Source organism: Akanthomyces muscarius, chromosome 1, assembly GCF_028009165.1.
Source record: "Akanthomyces muscarius strain Ve6 chromosome 1, whole genome shotgun sequence".
Taxonomy (NCBI): Eukaryota; Fungi; Ascomycota; class Sordariomycetes; order Hypocreales; family Cordycipitaceae; genus Akanthomyces; species Akanthomyces muscarius.
In genome coordinates this window covers 5,529,286-5,544,870 of record NC_079241.1, presented here as the reverse complement: position 1 = coordinate 5,544,870, position 15,585 = coordinate 5,529,286, and the positions used below count along the sequence as shown (strand labels likewise).

The window sequence follows — 15,585 nt, the reverse complement described above, 5'->3', positions numbered from 1 at the left end:
GCGGTCCTGGGGTAAGTAGCGAACGCCGCTCGCTAACCGAGCAGCAAGGGGAAAATGGCCCGACAGGCTCTGTCGTCAGCCGTCGTGATGATATTGGGTCGGTATCGTAGAGCGCCAGCTTATGCGACAGTAGCTTAGCAACGGAATCGCATCTGCACCGGAGTTTTGTTGGGTTGTTCTGAGCAGCAAGGAACAGATGAAGCCGCCTGGAGATGCGCTAACGGTGCGAAGCAATCCCCAGGCAGGACTCCCGATCCGGTCTGGTTAGCGGCCCGGTTGACCAGTCAGCGCAATTTTCCAGGCACCAGTCCGCTTTGAGACCGTCTCCTCTCAACCAACCAAGCGCCGCATAGGGCCACTTCCCCATAAATATTTTTCACCTGGTTCAAGTCGTCGAGCTTCGCGACCGAAAAAAAAGCCTTTACACAACAGAGAAGAAGACTTACGACGGCATTCACCAAAAGCAAAAGTCATAATGGCAGCAATCGGCTCCCTCGTTTTTTGTACCGACTGCGGCAATCTTCTGCCTTCTACCAAAGGCACAGATCGAAATGTGCTGAAATGCGAGTGCTGCGATGCCGAAAACCAAGGTTCGTTCTCGTTCAGTGTTCAGTAAAAGAAGACGTCTGACAATTCTGTTTACCACAGATACCGGAGCGAAAGCGACAGTCACGCAATCGAAGCCATCCGACTTCCCTTCGTTCCTCAGACAAAAGCTGCAGTCCAGCGTCCAGGCCATCGAGCGACACAATATCCAGACCGATAGTACTATACAGGAGCCTTGCCCTAAGTGCGGCCGCGAGGAGGTTCGGTATACAAACGTGCAGCTTCGCAGTGTAGACGAAGGTTCAACTATTTTCTACATGTGCGACTGTGGCTATTCGTGAGTTCCGACCGAATATCACAAACTGCAGCCAGCAGCGCACTGACATAAATTACAGGTGGCAGCAGGACAATTAAAACGTCAATCGAAAACACTTTTAATTCTATAATATATACGTTATATTTTAGGCCGAAGCACCAGCGACCTCTGGGATCAGTGCATATTCAGCCTCCCCGCTCTGTTCATAGTCGACCATGTCGAGCGCGACAATTATACTCTCACGCACCACCTTTTCCTTGTCATGGAGAAAGGGCCTTAGAATATCCTCGACCCCCGGCTCTTCGCCAAGGCTACCGAGAGCCTCCGCGGCCTCGTGTCGCACCATGCTTGCCTCGTTGACATTGCTGAGTGCCTCTGTCAGGGCCGGGATCGAAGCAGGGTGTGAGAGCTGGCCAAACACAAACGCGATCTCGTGGCGGAAGAGCGCAGAGGGGTCAGCGAGGCCTTTGGCAAGCGCGAGGACGGCAGGTACGGCGGTCGGCAGGTCAGGCGGCGACGCCAGATCACGCAGAGAAAACATGGCGCGGTATCGTAGGAAGAGAGGGAGCTTCTCATCCATAAGTTGCTTTCCAAGCTCCTCCACGTTTTGTTCGGTTTCGGCGGCCGGGGGTGCAGGATCGATGGAGGCAAAGTCACTACATAGGCGTTAATTAGGGAATCAAACAGCACCATTTTCACACTTTCAAAAGAGATCGTACCTTGGCTTGAGCTTTTCCTGTTGTCTATTCTGAGAGCTGGACCACTCGATTCGGTCAATTGCTATTTCGCAAGTCTCCACCACGGAAATATCCTCGCCCTCGCGATCACGGAACTGCTTCAGCAGCTCCAAGCTCTCGGCGTGGCCCAGGGCACCGAGCGCTTCAGCGGCCTCGTGACGCACCATAGGATCTTCCTGTAGGTCGCACAGAACTCCGCGTAGGGGCGGTACAGCGGCATCGTTGGCCGTCTGGCCCAGGCAGTAGGCGAGTTCGTGCTTCAGAAGGGCAGAAGGCGACGCAAAAGCAGCCGCGATGCTCTCGATGGCGGGGCCCGCAGCGCTCTTGTCCGTGACAGCCAGGTGCTTCAGGGAGAAAAGGGCGCGGAAGCGCAGGGGCAGTGGAGTGGCCTCCGATACCAGGCTCTCGCGGAGCGCTTCCACGGTGATCGTCGCCATGTTTTCTAGTATCGTCTCGATCGTGCAGCAGTTATTCGCAGAGGCGCAACGAGCCCGCACCCTGAAAGATCTGATTAAAGAAAAATTTAGGCGGGGTGGTGCGCCGATAACACCGACCCCACCATTGGTTTGCGCCGAGTGTTTTAGGCTTTATATTTTAAACTAAGGATATTTTGGTCATCCAACCATGGGAAGTGGCCAACCACTTCAAGGGTTCCATGGTCTAACGGTTATGACTGCGGATTCTGATTCCGCCAGCGAGGGTTCGACTCCCCCTGGAACCTACATTTTTGCTTCTAGACCTAATCTATGCTGCTAGAGCATGCAATGAGCAATTCTCTTCTGATTCCTTGTTTTTTTTTCTCTCGCTTTTGCTGGAGTGTGCTTTTTTCTTTTTAATCTAGTCCTTTCCCGCAGTGCAGCGCCCGGCGCATTTGGCCTCTACGCGTGGCGCGTAAAGCACGCCAGCGTCTGAGTAGATGTGAAGCTACCCTACATCAGAAGGACGAAACAAATTCAGCAATCTTTCTGTGTATTCTAGTGCTTTAAGTGGCTTGGATGTATCTCCCGTATCTGTATAATAAATTCCCACGTCAGCGTATTTTTTTCTACGCCATTAGCCTTTCGCCGTTGTCGGACTACATACTGGTCAATCACGGAAGGGCATTATTAAGCTCGCGCTATCCACAGGCCCAATTGCCACTTTTGAGCCAGACACCCCGACGTCGAGTAATACTTGTTGCCTGTCTTCCACCCATACAAACACGACACGTTGAAAAATTCGCGCAAGACGCGAGAATGGCGCCATCCCTCGAACAAAGCGACTCGGTCGACGACGTGCTCTCCAACCCCCTCAAGCAGAAGCCGCAGCTCGTCGCCCCGGAGCCGGAGCACTGTCCCGGGCCGGAATCTGAGCAGGCCGGCTCAGCAGACTCGTGCGCGGGGTGCCCGAACCAGGCCATCTGCGCGTCGGCGCCCAAGGGCCCCGACCCCGACATCCCAGTCATCTCGTCGCGCCTCGAGAATGTCAAGCGCAAGATCCTCGTCCTCAGCGGCAAGGGCGGCGTCGGCAAGAGCACCTTCACGTCGCTGCTCGCGCACGCCTTCGCGACCAACCCGGACAGCAACGTCGGCATCATGGACACGGACATCTGCGGCCCGAGCATACCCAAGATGATGGGCGTCGAGGACGAGACCATACACGTCAGCGGCTCCGGCTGGACGCCGGTCTGGGTCATGGACAACCTGGCCGTCATGAGCATCCAGTTCATGCTGCCCAGCCGCGACGAGGCCGTCATCTGGCGCGGGCCCAAGAAGAACGGCCTGATCAAGCAGTTCCTCAAGGACGTGGAATGGGGCGACCTGGACTTTATGCTCGTCGACACGCCACCGGGCACCAGCGACGAGCACCTGAGCGTAAACTCGTTTCTCAAGGAGAGCGGCATCGACGGCGCCGTCGTCGTCACCACACCGCAGGAGGTCTCGCTACTCGACGTGCGCAAGGAGCTCGACTTTTGCCGCAAAGCAGGCATTCGCATTCTAGGCCTGGCCGAGAACATGAGCGGCTTCGTATGCCCCAACTGCAAGAACGAAAGCCAAATATTCAAGGCCAGCACAGGCGGCGGCCGCGCCCTCGCCGAGGAGATGGGCATACCGTTCCTTGGTGCTGTCCCGCTGGATCCTCGCATTAGAATGGCATGCGACTACGGAGAGAGTTTCTTTGATTCGTTTCCAGATAGCCCCGCGTGCAAGGCCTTCCAAGGGGTGGTACGCAACCTAGCGAAGCAACTGGGGCTGGATACAAAGAATATATTACCAGAATAACGACCATTTAACGAAATAGTAAAATATAATGATATGCTAACGTTCAATATGCCACCATGCTAGTATAATTGTGTTTATTCTTCCGCCTCTTCGACGTCCTACTTAATCAGACGCAAGTATCTTCGGTAGATCTTCGAGATCTTCGACGCATTCAATGTCAATTACGCGACCTGCCTCGCTGGTGCTTCGCATAAGCTCCTTGGCGCCAGCATAGATCATTCTCATCTCTGCATTGCAGGTATCGGGGAGATAGTACAGGAGGACGTAGGGCACAGAGGCTCGGCCATCGCTCTGCGCAAAGAAGCGGTCAGTTCTCTTGCCGCATTAAAGGGGCACGCTTTCATGAACTCACGAGGGTCAGGGGATAGCTAAGAAGCACAAAGCGAGGCGAATGATCGGGAAGATCATCACCAATCTCCTCTAGCGTGCTGTATACTGTCTTGTCGTCGTCCTGGCGAATTTCGTGAGTGCTCTTGTCGACCAAGTCTGGATCCGAGCCATTAGAAAGTGTACCGTTGCAGCCAAAAAATCACCATCTAGACGTACATATGACGGCCTGGGGGTCTTTGGCACGGGAGGTCGACAAGCGGAACTTGCGAAGATGCTCCTTGGTCTCGCCAGAGAATGTATAAAGTCTAGATTCGGACGCCTTCACACAACTTAATTAGCAAAACATACCACGGTATACTCTTTGTACCTGCCTACCATGTTGTGAGATATTCAGTGAGCGCATCGGTTTAGGGATCAGCTGCGGCAGATGTTGCGACGACAAGGCTACTTTGCTGGTGTCGTCATGCCCCGCGTGGCTGAGCTGGCGGAAAAAAAAAGCGTGGCTGATGGAGGGGCAACAGTGGCTCACAGAGGGTAACAAGACACACGCATCAGAGTTGTTGTAAAAAATCATGAATTCATTTTCAGTGTATATACCACTGGGCATTATGGCCCTGATTATGTTGCTTGCTAATTTCGAAAATAGGGCAAGTGTCCTTCAATGTAAGCCGCATCTTCTTGAGCTCTCCCTCTTTTCTCTTCATTCGACAAGTCTAGTTTGTGCGCTTCCATTACTGTGCTTATAGCTACAGAGCGCAAAAGAACCCAAAGAAAATTTCATCATAGTGACAAATAAAACTCGTCTCAAAAGTCGTTAAATATGCGTTTGCTGCTGGTGTATATTGAATTATTAGTGAAGTCGCTCCTTGACGTAGACCATGGCGGCCAATCCAGCGCAGCAATTTGTGCTCATTGCGTGCTTGCACCATGGGCATTTGACGGTCATCGAGATGGCCCCAGCAAAGTCAGATCTGTCACTGGGACTCAAAACGACATTGGGATTGACCATGGCATCGTAAAGCTTGCTGGGCATATCGTGGTAATACTTGCATCCGCAGCATTCAACAAAGACTTTGGCAACTGTGTCGCCATTCGTACGCTTCGGGGGTTGCGCTTTCGGGTTCCTTGGAGAAAGTCTGGGAACTTCCATCAAAGAAGAATCCGAAATGCTGGAGTTGTCGGTAAATCTTGAGCGTAGCTTCAAAGGCTCATGCTCTGTGGCGGGTTTCGCCGACGGCATTGGTGGCAAAGCTGCCATGACCTTTCTGGCCGCTGCTTGGATGGGATCGACGTCGCGATCAGTATCGTAAGCACCAGTGAATGAACTGGCGGATACAAAAGAGCAGGCCTCGCTAGGGTAGGCATTGTCATGCAGCTGAATTCTGGGCAACGTAAATCGTTCCGACTCTCCTGAGATACGGGGAAGACCCTTCTCTGACTGCGGTCTCGAGGTATTCGGCGTACTTGGCATAGAAACAGTGTTGAAGCAATCGGACGCAGAATCTTCTGAGGAGCTGGAGGTGATCTGAGGAAGGTCAGTGCGCTGAACAGCCCACTCATGACTGTTCCAGAAAGCCTTCTCGCCCTCTTCCTTCTCAACTTCGGCCAATGGCTTGATAGTACGTTCAATCGTGTTCATAACTGACGATTGCAAATTCTCCCAAGACGGGCTCGCACTAGGCTGTTTGGTGTTGTCGTTGCCAGCTATGGAGGTCAAATCGTAGAAAGAAGAAGAAGCTGTCTCGAGCGGTACATGTAGCAGAGCAGCATTGAGAAGCGGCATGGACGGGCTTCCAATCAGCACAGAGTTGCGCTTTGAGCTTCGACGAGGCGGCTCCGGAGGCGGAGGTGTCTTTCGCACTGGCTCCGGGGTAGTTGAAGTCTTTTTGCTTGCTGGCTCCACGGCGCTCTCGCTTCTCTTCGCGCTTTCTTCTCCAGAATTGGCATCTGCACTGTTTGAAGCGTCCAGAATCTCTGAGGCCGGAGGGGCATCCTTTTTAGTAGGGCTCTGCAATGACGAAGATTTGCTTGAGGACCTGAGACCAACACGTACGCGCCATTTATCAATGGTACTGAGGTCTGGCACTGCCGGAGCGGTAGGGGATACCAAGAACATTGACTTTGACTTCGTAGTTCTGAAGGTATTCGGGGGGTATGCCCGCGAACTCGGATTCTTTGGGTTTGTAGGGCGAGGTGGTGGAGGTGGAGATTTGAGAGCTGTCTTGCTCGTACGCAAGGCAGGATGGACATCCGTGACGTCGACAGCACTTTGCTGATTCATAGTTCTTTCGTTGGCGAGATGTTGCTCATATTCAAGTTTGATACCCCCAATGAATGGCCGCTCTTGAGACTGGTCAATCGAAGAACGGCGAAAGTCGAAAGTCGACTTGATCAGAGAGGAGAACGACCCTGCGCGGGAACGAGGCTGCTTGTAGAATGGTGCTTCCATGGAAGGGCTATCTGAAATGACCATGCTTGCGGGCCGAGGCTTTCTGCCATTGCCTAGAATTGCAGGCTCAGATTGGTTCGAATTGGCCTGGCTGACTCCATACGGGGACGAAGTTGGAGGGACTTTGCTCAGACGGCGGGGTTTTCTCGTTGCTTTTGCGTCGTCCTTGGCTCTCTTCTCCTCCCTTTTCTCTTGCTTTCGCCTGTCGTACGCTTCCCAGCTAGGAGACTGGCAGACAGAGCTGTCCGTAGTAGATACTGGTGTGGGGAAAGCTTCAACGGTAGAGCTGTATGGAATAGAAGGCGGGGAGGCAGCGATATTCTTGCTACTCCGGCGAATCTTCATGTTGTGGGCGGGATCGCGAATAGCAGGGGCGGATGGCTTGGCTAAAGCGGTATTGACATCTATGACCAGCTGTGGCTTTGGTGGCTGAGTTTGAAGCGGAAAACTTCGCTGGCGTTGCTCGCTTCTGCGGCGGTCTTGCACCGTTTGAGGTTCGGCTCGACGACCCCGGCTTGCAGGGCGCTGCCCTGATGATGCCGCGAGGCTGTTGAATGTGGCACCGGGGTAATCGAACCGGTTTGAACCGAGGCGTAGTCTCTCGTTCTGAGAAGCAGGGGTTTTAGCGGGCGAGCGGGAATGGTGTTGGCAAGAGGAAGTGTCGCTTACCATGTACTGCTTTTCCAGATCCAGCATACGCTGCAAGCTGTTTGAGCGAGTTTGGCGAGATGAAGTGTCGGCCATGATGCAGATGACTGATTATAAAGGATTGATGGGGAGGAAAGAAAATTCCGCGCTTCGAAGCGGGCGTGGTGCAACGCGAATGAGCAGGTGCAGTGGACCAGCCAAGTCACACACGGCAGCAGTTCTGACACGACAAAGAACGGGACGCACTGCAGGTTGTATGCAGGAAAGCGAGATTGTACCAGCAAAACTGCGAAAAAGCGAATACTCAATCTGCTGCAACGAGCAAAAGTCGAAATCGTCGCATCCAATCCCGTGTCACTGCGTATTGGTGAAACAGAGCGTGTAAGTGTAAGCCCCACGGGAAATGAGAAGCGGCCTGGATCTCTGAAGTTCAACAGCAAAGTTGGAAATAGAAAAGAGGTCTGTTGTAACACGACAGCTATCAAGCCAAGCAAAAAAAAAAAGGCAGGGGTCGACGAGTATATAGCTCTGGCTAGCAACGGCCGCGCGGAACCGATGATGGGACAAGGAAGGCTTTCAGTCACAATGGTGTGGTGTGGCCGGACACTGCAGGTCCCAGGCTGGACAGCGATCTGCTGTTAGTTAGCGCAACGAGAAAAAAAAATACGAGGAGGCTTGGGATGTGGTTGGCTGTGGAGCTGGGCTGACGGCGGGCGGGGATGTTTCTTTGCTGGCGCTATGCGAGACCCTGAGACAGCTAGGATAGGCACTGCTACAGGGCTTGGAGCCTGGTCCGCAGGGAAGCAGGGAAGAAAGACGCAGACCTTTGCTGGCCAGCCCCGCGACATGCAGTTTTCTTTGCATGTGGCGCAAATGGTGACGATGTCGGAAAAGACGAGTTGACCTGATTGCAGTGAGGTTTTGCAGCACAAGGACGATTTGTTTGCGCCTGAGGCATGCATACAAAGAGCTCGCAGCTGGCCAAACGTCTGGCAGCTGGCAAGCAAACCGCGGTGCACAAGCTGCTCAAGGCACCGGTGAGCGCCCTCATCTCCTCCCACCTGCAACATCGATGATGCATCAATACGGCTCTCACTGCGGATACAGACGGCGCTGCCGCAAAAAATGACTTGCTTTTGTGCATGCACACTCAAATCGCAGGGATCTTCGCCGCCGACCTCGTGTCTTTCAGCGCGCGCTGTACTTTTGGGCCGCAGACCTGCAGCCAAGACCCCAAGGCTCAAAGAAATACGAAGTGCAGCCCGCCAATAAATGACGGACGGTCGCCCGATCTGTCACGACGGCGGCCCCCAGCCAGCCGCTACAAAAATAGGCACTCAATGAAGCTAGTTAGCGAAGGGTGGTGGCCTGCCACGCCTATTAGCTTCTCTATCGGCTGGCATACACCAGGCTAACAGGCCTTCCAGCTTCCATGGCGCAGTACAAGATTCGCTGGTGCATCCGGGTGGCCCGACTGCCAGAGCGATGGTACAACCCTGCTCAACTTCGATCGTCATCGATGTCGCAGAGCCCATGGAAATCATCCAAAACCGTAGCTTTGTCTCTCGGCCACGAACTGCACATGGACAGGAAATGAAAGGCCTGGTGTGCCTCCGCCCGACCCGAGCCTCTCCTCCGGCGTGTAACCCTTTGAGGCCGAGACAGGGCTGGGATGTATCGTGTTACGCAGAGCCTGGCCTAATAAAGGCTGGGCCGGTTATAACAAAAAGAAAGGCGGAAATGGCCTCGCCCCAAAAATACGAAGATGCACCGTCGATCCACACCACCAGCTCGTAATCTTAGCATGGCCAAATTCTTTCAACTCGTACAAACTTTAGAATCTTTGGGCAAAGGCTCCTGTACAGACCGAGAATCCGCCCTTTTAGCATCTCATCTGCTTGTCGCGCATCAAAAGCAATCTAAGCTCAAGGGCTCGTAGTTTCAGGCGTGCAGGGATGTCTTGAGAAACATTTACTGAAGACCCAGCTTGCTTGTATCAGGCGCAAGAGCAGCCTGCCACAATGGATCCAAAGAAGGAGTTGCTCAGAACCAGATCCAGTTTTCCCCATATTGATTTGTATCAACGATGTTGCAGAAAGGCCCAAAAGTCTGAGAGTTCTACGGGCGCTCCCGCCACCAGCGCACAGCCACGCAGACTTCCCAGCCCCACTACATAAAGTTTCCACTGTGCACCAGCCACGCCGCCAACACATCAGTACGAAAGTTCCATATACCAGCCTCCAATCATCCTGGATGAAAAGAAAATACAGAAAAAGGGGACAAGATAGTAGCACAAAGAAGGAACAGTCGAAACATATAGATCATACGAGATATACCTTAATTTATCTCCGTGTCTATCGGGTTTCTTTCAGCAGACGAGCCTCGAGTTGCTGCCCGAGCCAGGACAAAAATGCAGCACATGAATTCATGGATTACTAGCAATTAATTTACTAGTGATTCATTGGAACAAAACCGGCGCATGTGGCACCAGCATCGACCGTAAGCATTGTGCCAGTAATCCAGCGCGCTTCGTTACCCGCGAGAAATCGTACGGCGCTGGCAACATCCCAAGCGTTGCCTTCGGTTCTCAGTACGCTGCGATTGCGTCGCGCTTCCCGCATTTCTGGTGCCATACCACTGCCTGCATTGTATACCATGGGAGTGTAGACCATTCCTGTAATTGCCAATGGCTAATGAGTCGAGGCAACGGCGTGGGTGTCGGGCTGCTTACCTGGGCATACACAATTGACTCTGATGCCGTCCTGGCCATGGTTCGCCGCCATTGCGCGCGTCATATTAACCACGGCGCCTTTGCTGGTTGGGTACAACAGGCTCGGTGTCCCCCCCTGCAGGCCAGCGACCGATCCCATGTTGACGATGCTACCTCTGATACTACCGTCGCCCGGCGCGTTCTTTAGCATAGCGGGAATAGCATGCTTGGCCATGATCATCATGCTGGTGACATTGATTTCTAGACCTTTGGACCATGCTGCTATATCGACGTTCTCTGCGGTGCCAGATGGTCCCAATATCCCAACATTGTTTACCAAAATGTCAAGCCGACCATACTCCGCCGTAGCTTTCGAGATACATGAGGCGCATTCCTCGTCTAAGGTGACATCTGCCCGGATAGCGATCGCAGATCCCCTGCCATGCTCTTTCACCATCTCTACAGTTCTCTGCGCCAGACTTTCATCACGGTCGACACATATGACAGAAGCTCCGTCTTCGGCGAGGAGTAGGGCAATGGCTCTGCCATTGCCGAGGTCGTCGCCCGCTGCTCCGGCGCCGGTGACAATCGCGACTTTTCCCGAAAGATTTCGAACGGGTCGTGGCGGTAAGTTTGAAAGCGACATTTTGTATGGCTTATCATGTGTGTGATAATGTTCAGCGTGAAGCGGTTTGGCTCGCATGCGGGGTGTCGCGTGGTGGGCCGGCAGCGCTGGCCGACCCCATATTGTGAGCCGTCTACTTACTCGCTGTTCACTATTATGTGAACCAACTTTTTGACAAGACACAGCCAGTTGATACATATAGAAGTTTGTGATCGCAAAACGATAAACAGCTTCGAGAACCATTAATTTTCAGCTCTTTGCCAAGGAAATGGACAGCGTCTGCTTCACAGGACATGAACTCAAAATTGTCTCAGGCGCCCTGTTCAAGAAATGATCCATTTCTTCAATATCGCAGCCCGGAAATACAGGAACTTTTGTATTTTTGACTACGGATTCCTGTGCAATCTGTTATTTGCCTGCGCGACATAAGTGTGAGGCTGCACTAAGCCTGGGGCGTCAGTCATATTTTGGAGTACCGTCAAACATTATCTTGGCCACCAACGAACCATTTTTGGCTCTCCTTGAACGAGATTCAAGCCCCATAAAAGAAGAAAGCCGCTCTTGCACGTGAAACAGTCTCCGGGTTGCCCCACGTGGTGGTTCCGACGCTAGGTTCCACCAAAGTTCAGCCCAACCACCCTCACAGGATCGGGCGCAATTTAGTCAACTCTCACTCATTATGGCCTGCAAAAAGATATGACACCTGTGGGATTCGAACCCACGCCCTTGCGGACCGCGATATTGAAGAAATGGATCATTTCCTGAACACGGCGCCTTAGACCACTCGGCCAAAGTGCCTCGATTGTTGAAATACGACTGAGATATTATAGTATATGATGCTCTACCAAAACAACCCACACGGCCAAATGGTCTGGCACATCTGTAGCTCCTTCTTCTCTGAACAACTTGGCAGAAAGAACGGGTAAGAATTCGGCGTTATTCGTCGAGCAAAGCTGGTATTAGCAACAAGGTTTCCAAGTATGGGTCTTAGCTGCTGCTCATCAAATTCAGAACGCTTGCAGCGCTTCGATGTCCTTATAGATGCGCAGGATTAATGAGCTGGCTACATTTTATCTTCTGGAGGTTCCTTTTACCCATATCATTTGATTTCTGGCTGATTGCTACCAGCACGGCTGCTGAGCGTACCAGTGGCATTCACACAACTGTCTGGCTGGCAGGCAGGAGCAATTCGCCATGTAACACTACGAATAGGATATTCAGTCGCCTTGATAGGCAAATTGGACGTCTGATACGACATTATTTCCTCTCCACGGGGTTGGTGACTAGGCAGTGATCATCGGCGCGACGTGAACCGACGTGAACCGACCAAGAGCTCAAGTTCTGTTAGTGCGCAGTGCTGGCGAGAAGATCAAACTACCGAGAATATACTTCTTTGCTCTTGTATCAATTTTGTAATGCTACTTCCTTTCTGTAGAGCACTGGGGTTCCCAATTATTCACGATACTTCAGAACTCTGTTGTCGACTTGTTACAATCAACCAACTAACTAAACCTGAATGTGGCCAACGACGTCACGGTCGCGTTTTCGTTAAAGCGAGGCAAAAGCTGGTCAGTTTAGAAGCCACGATGCTGCATATTATCGATCCATGTTTGCAAGTGGAATTGCTGTATTACAAGTGCGGTTTTCTGTGTATGTTGCGCCACACATCGCGGTTTTCAGGCTAGCCCTCGGCCAGTCCACAGCTGCCAAAACGATCAACTACTGCACTTTTCTGTGCTACAACATCCACCGTTTATACAAATATTATGGGCAGATCAGAAAGTCCCTATCAACTCCTGATGCCACTGCTTTTACTGCGACCGCAGGCAGTGTCAATTCGTAATTGCGGCATGCTGATCGGGGATTAGCTAGCTCATCGCCCAAGCATGAGCTCATTAACCCACACATGCCGAATCATGGCTCGCGCCGAGTTCTGTAGCGCAAATTTTAGAGTAGGCTTGACTTCTGCCAGTGATGCCGGCCACGCCGTGCCATGATTCGATGCCCAAAAAAGTTTTTGCACCGCGGGTGGGGCGTGTCTTCGCACAACCAAAGTCTCGGCCGATGGCCCAGCCAAGACACAAAGGCATCGCTGGTACCCGGAAAATTCTCATTTAATTTTCAGGCATTGTTCGAATAGATTATATACACGGCATTGCTCATGGACCTTCTCGCTTCTGGTTTTACCGTTCATGTTGCTGTCGCCGGGGTTGCTTGCTAGCGCCCCTGCGGACCCTTCCGTTGGCTTTACACATGTTAATAGAGAGCTGCGTGCCTGTGACGTCACCATTACTCTGTAACACAAAACTTCAGTGACGACACCACGGATTCATCGCGACTATTAAGTAGGCGGCACCCGCGCCCAACTGCCTCGAGCGGTCGCGTGACCAACTCTCCGCCCCGAACAGAGGTCCAGTCACCGAGAAAATGACCACTGAAATCCCGATATCGAGAGGCGACACGCAGGATCTTCGCGATTCTGCTGTCAAGCCAACAAAGACGTTGCGAGAGCGTTTCTTGCACCGTCTACCACACTACACAGGTCCTTATAGCGTGGGGTATATGGATATCGAAGTACCTGCACGGAATCCCCGACCAATTTCTAGCCTAAAACGAAACGGAAAGCCCGTCTTACGCATGGATACCGTCCTCATGGGCATTTACTACCCTGGTGACTTGCGAAAGGAAGCTCAAAGCAAAGAGGGCCTCAAGGGCATGCACCGCGTAGACTGGATGCCGCGGCCCAGGATGGCTACTGCCAAAGGATACGCCAAGTTCCTAAATATACCCGAGATGCCTGTCACTGGCTACCTAGCCTGCACGACCCTGTTCACCAAGCTGCCAGCCTTTCGCAATGCCAAGCTGGCATCTTTTTGGCCTGACACAGTCCTTCATGAAGCCGGACCCGAAGGTGATCGAGCAAGAGAAAGCGAAGGCGATGAAAAAAGGCCCAAGTTTCCGGTCATCATCTTCAGCCACGGTTTGGGCGGATCTCGGCTTTGCTACAGTGCCATCTGTGGAGAGCTTGCAAGCTTTGGATTCATTGTGGTTGCTATGGAACACCGGGATGGCAGCGGCGCAAGAACGCATGTCAGCTTGCCGGAAGACATTGACCCTGCGGAAATTGAGTCATCGACAGCCAAGATCTACACTAACGACGACACGGATAAAGAAACAACCGGCAAAAAGGTGCGTGGTCGCGGCAAAAAGGGGGTCAATCCATATTATGTTGTCGACTACATCCTGCCTAAAGACAATGCTCAGGATACGTCGCCGCATAACCCGCAAGGCGTGGATCATGTTTTGCGATCTGCACAGATCGAGCTTCGCCAAGAAGAGATCAAGGAAGCATACCACGTCATCAGTCTCATCAATGATGGCAAGGGAGAAGAGGTTGCGAAGATGAATCTGCGAAAAAAAGGAAACATCGGGTCCAGCTCCATGGGCCTCATTGGGATTCAGTGGGAGGATTGGAAGGGCAGCATGTTTCTCAACACTGTCTCCATGATGGGACATTCTTTTGGCGGTGCCACGACAGTGCAGCTTTGTCGGGACGACTCGCTTACATGGCTTACTTCCGGATTAATCTTGGATGCTTGGGGTCAAGCGACACCTCCTGGCGGCGATAAGCCATCGAATAGTGTTGGCAAACCCATCATTGCTATATCATCCGAGGCTTTCATGCATTGGAAAGACAACTACGACCGTGTCGTCTCCTTCTGCAATGAGGCGCGAGATTCGGGTGCTCTGTGCTGGATGCTCACAATTGCGGGGTCAACGCATCTAGCAATGACTGATTTTGCAGTCCTATACCCTGTTTGGATGAGTGTCTTTATGAAGTCGCTCGTGAGCCCCAGCCGCGCATTCTATCTCACCATTGTTGCGTCGCTCGAGTTCCTCGAGGCGACGCTGCCACCTGAGCAGACTAAATTTCGAACATGGAGTAATGAGCGACTTCTTTGCACAAGAGAGCCTGTCAGCGACCCGGATGAAGCAATCAAAACGGACCATGCGCCTGACGACAAGTGGGTTGCGGTGCGACTCAAGATCCCTAACGAGTTTTCGACGAGAATCAAGAGTCTTTGGAACAGATTCCGGAGAGCAATACTCTGCATGGTCCGAGACGACGTGTCAGATACGGAACATGGCTCAGACGATGCTTCCGCGAGCCAAGAAATTTGGATGCATTTTAGTCCGGCAGAGTCTGATGTCCAAGAGCATCGCGGGCGGCTCATCAAAGCGTAACCTGAGTTGACAAATTTCTTTGTGTCTTCATTTCGCTTCATTTGGGTCGCCGCTTCGTCCTTTTTGGTTCCAGCGATCTTGTTTTTCATTCTTCTTTTCTTTTTTGCATTCTCAATTCCCCTTTGCATTTTGCTAGAGTATACATATATTTGGTAGCGTGGCGTCTTGAATTTTGTACTGGTGGCGGAAAAACCCAGGCCCAGGGCCGCATTTTATATATATAACGTGTTCAGGAAATGATCCATTTCTTCAGTATCGCGGTCCGCAAGGGCGTGGATTCGAATCCCACAGGTGTCAATCTTTTTCTAGAACTTCTCCACTACTTCTTAAGTAGAGTAGTTTTAATTTCTTTTTAATCTCTAATAGAGAGTGAATCCTTAACGGACGGGCCCTCCTTGCTTCTCCTCGACGCTCCTCCTCGACGGACGATCGATAGACCCTCTATATTTGGATGTGGCGGACGTGGGCATTTGCTCGTCGACAAGAGATCGATACGTGCCGTCAGAACACAAGCCCTCATACCCAGGCCGACCCGGCCATTTCATGACCAAGTTTGTTTCTGTCGGGGCAGAAGCCAGGACCTTACCCTCATAAAATACGGACGGTAGTTTGTTATTCACGATAATAGCATTCGACACTGTTGTGCGCGACCGGCGACTTGACGTCATGTCTAGATCTTCACCCACGGATAATACATGGTTAGAGTAGGGACACACCG

General features: G+C 52.2%; 7 protein-coding genes across 8 annotated transcripts; 3 read left to right on the top strand and 4 right to left on the bottom strand.

Moving 5' to 3' along the window:
* Positions 1-475: 475 nt before the first annotated feature.
* LMH87_006875 (uncharacterized protein) lies at positions 476-960 on the top strand (the record flags this gene model as incomplete). Its single annotated transcript, XM_056204834.1, has 3 exons — positions 476-590; positions 649-883; positions 942-960. The coding sequence occupies 3 exons, from the start codon at positions 476-478 to the stop codon at positions 958-960; spliced, it is 369 nt and encodes a 122-aa protein (XP_056060150.1).
* A 47-nt stretch (positions 961-1,007) lies between these two features.
* On the bottom strand, positions 1,008-2,036 carry LMH87_006874 (uncharacterized protein; the record flags this gene model as incomplete). The annotated part of the gene is made up of 2 exons (XM_056204833.1): positions 1,008-1,518; positions 1,582-2,036. The coding sequence occupies 2 exons, from the start codon at positions 2,034-2,036 to the stop codon at positions 1,008-1,010; spliced, it is 966 nt and encodes a 321-aa protein (XP_056060149.1).
* Positions 2,037-2,834: 798 nt separating this feature from the next.
* On the top strand, positions 2,835-3,860 carry LMH87_006873 (uncharacterized protein; the record flags this gene model as incomplete). 2 transcript variants are annotated; one of them, XM_056204831.1, is made up of 2 exons in its annotated part: positions 2,835-3,370; positions 3,444-3,450. In XM_056204831.1, the coding sequence occupies 2 exons, from the start codon at positions 2,835-2,837 to the stop codon at positions 3,448-3,450; spliced, it is 543 nt and encodes a 180-aa protein (XP_056060148.1). The 2 variants fall into 2 exon arrangements, with proteins under 2 accessions (XP_056060148.1, XP_056060147.1); XM_056204832.1 differs by having other exon boundaries at positions 2,835-3,860.
* Positions 3,861-3,962: 102 nt separating this feature from the next.
* On the bottom strand, positions 3,963-4,568 carry LMH87_006872 (uncharacterized protein; the record flags this gene model as incomplete). Its single annotated transcript, XM_056204830.1, has 4 exons — positions 3,963-4,151; positions 4,213-4,346; positions 4,407-4,509; positions 4,566-4,568. 4 exons carry the CDS (start codon positions 4,566-4,568, stop codon positions 3,963-3,965), a joined length of 429 nt encoding a protein of 142 aa, XP_056060146.1.
* A 472-nt stretch (positions 4,569-5,040) lies between these two features.
* LMH87_006871 (uncharacterized protein) lies at positions 5,041-7,383 on the bottom strand (the record flags this gene model as incomplete). The annotated part of the gene is made up of 4 exons (XM_056204829.1): positions 5,041-5,572; positions 5,655-5,715; positions 5,814-7,245; positions 7,309-7,383. 4 exons carry the CDS (start codon positions 7,381-7,383, stop codon positions 5,041-5,043), a joined length of 2,100 nt encoding a protein of 699 aa, XP_056060145.1.
* A 2,354-nt stretch (positions 7,384-9,737) lies between these two features.
* LMH87_006870 (uncharacterized protein) lies at positions 9,738-10,643 on the bottom strand (the record flags this gene model as incomplete). Its single annotated transcript, XM_056204827.1, has 2 exons — positions 9,738-9,961; positions 10,019-10,643. The coding sequence occupies 2 exons, from the start codon at positions 10,641-10,643 to the stop codon at positions 9,738-9,740; spliced, it is 849 nt and encodes a 282-aa protein (XP_056060144.1).
* A 2,406-nt stretch (positions 10,644-13,049) lies between these two features.
* Positions 13,050-14,867, top strand: LMH87_006869 (uncharacterized protein; the record flags this gene model as incomplete). Its single annotated transcript, XM_056204826.1, has 1 exon — positions 13,050-14,867. The coding sequence occupies one exon, from the start codon at positions 13,050-13,052 to the stop codon at positions 14,865-14,867; it is 1,818 nt and encodes a 605-aa protein (XP_056060143.1).
* Between the last annotated feature and the right edge of the window lie 718 nt (positions 14,868-15,585).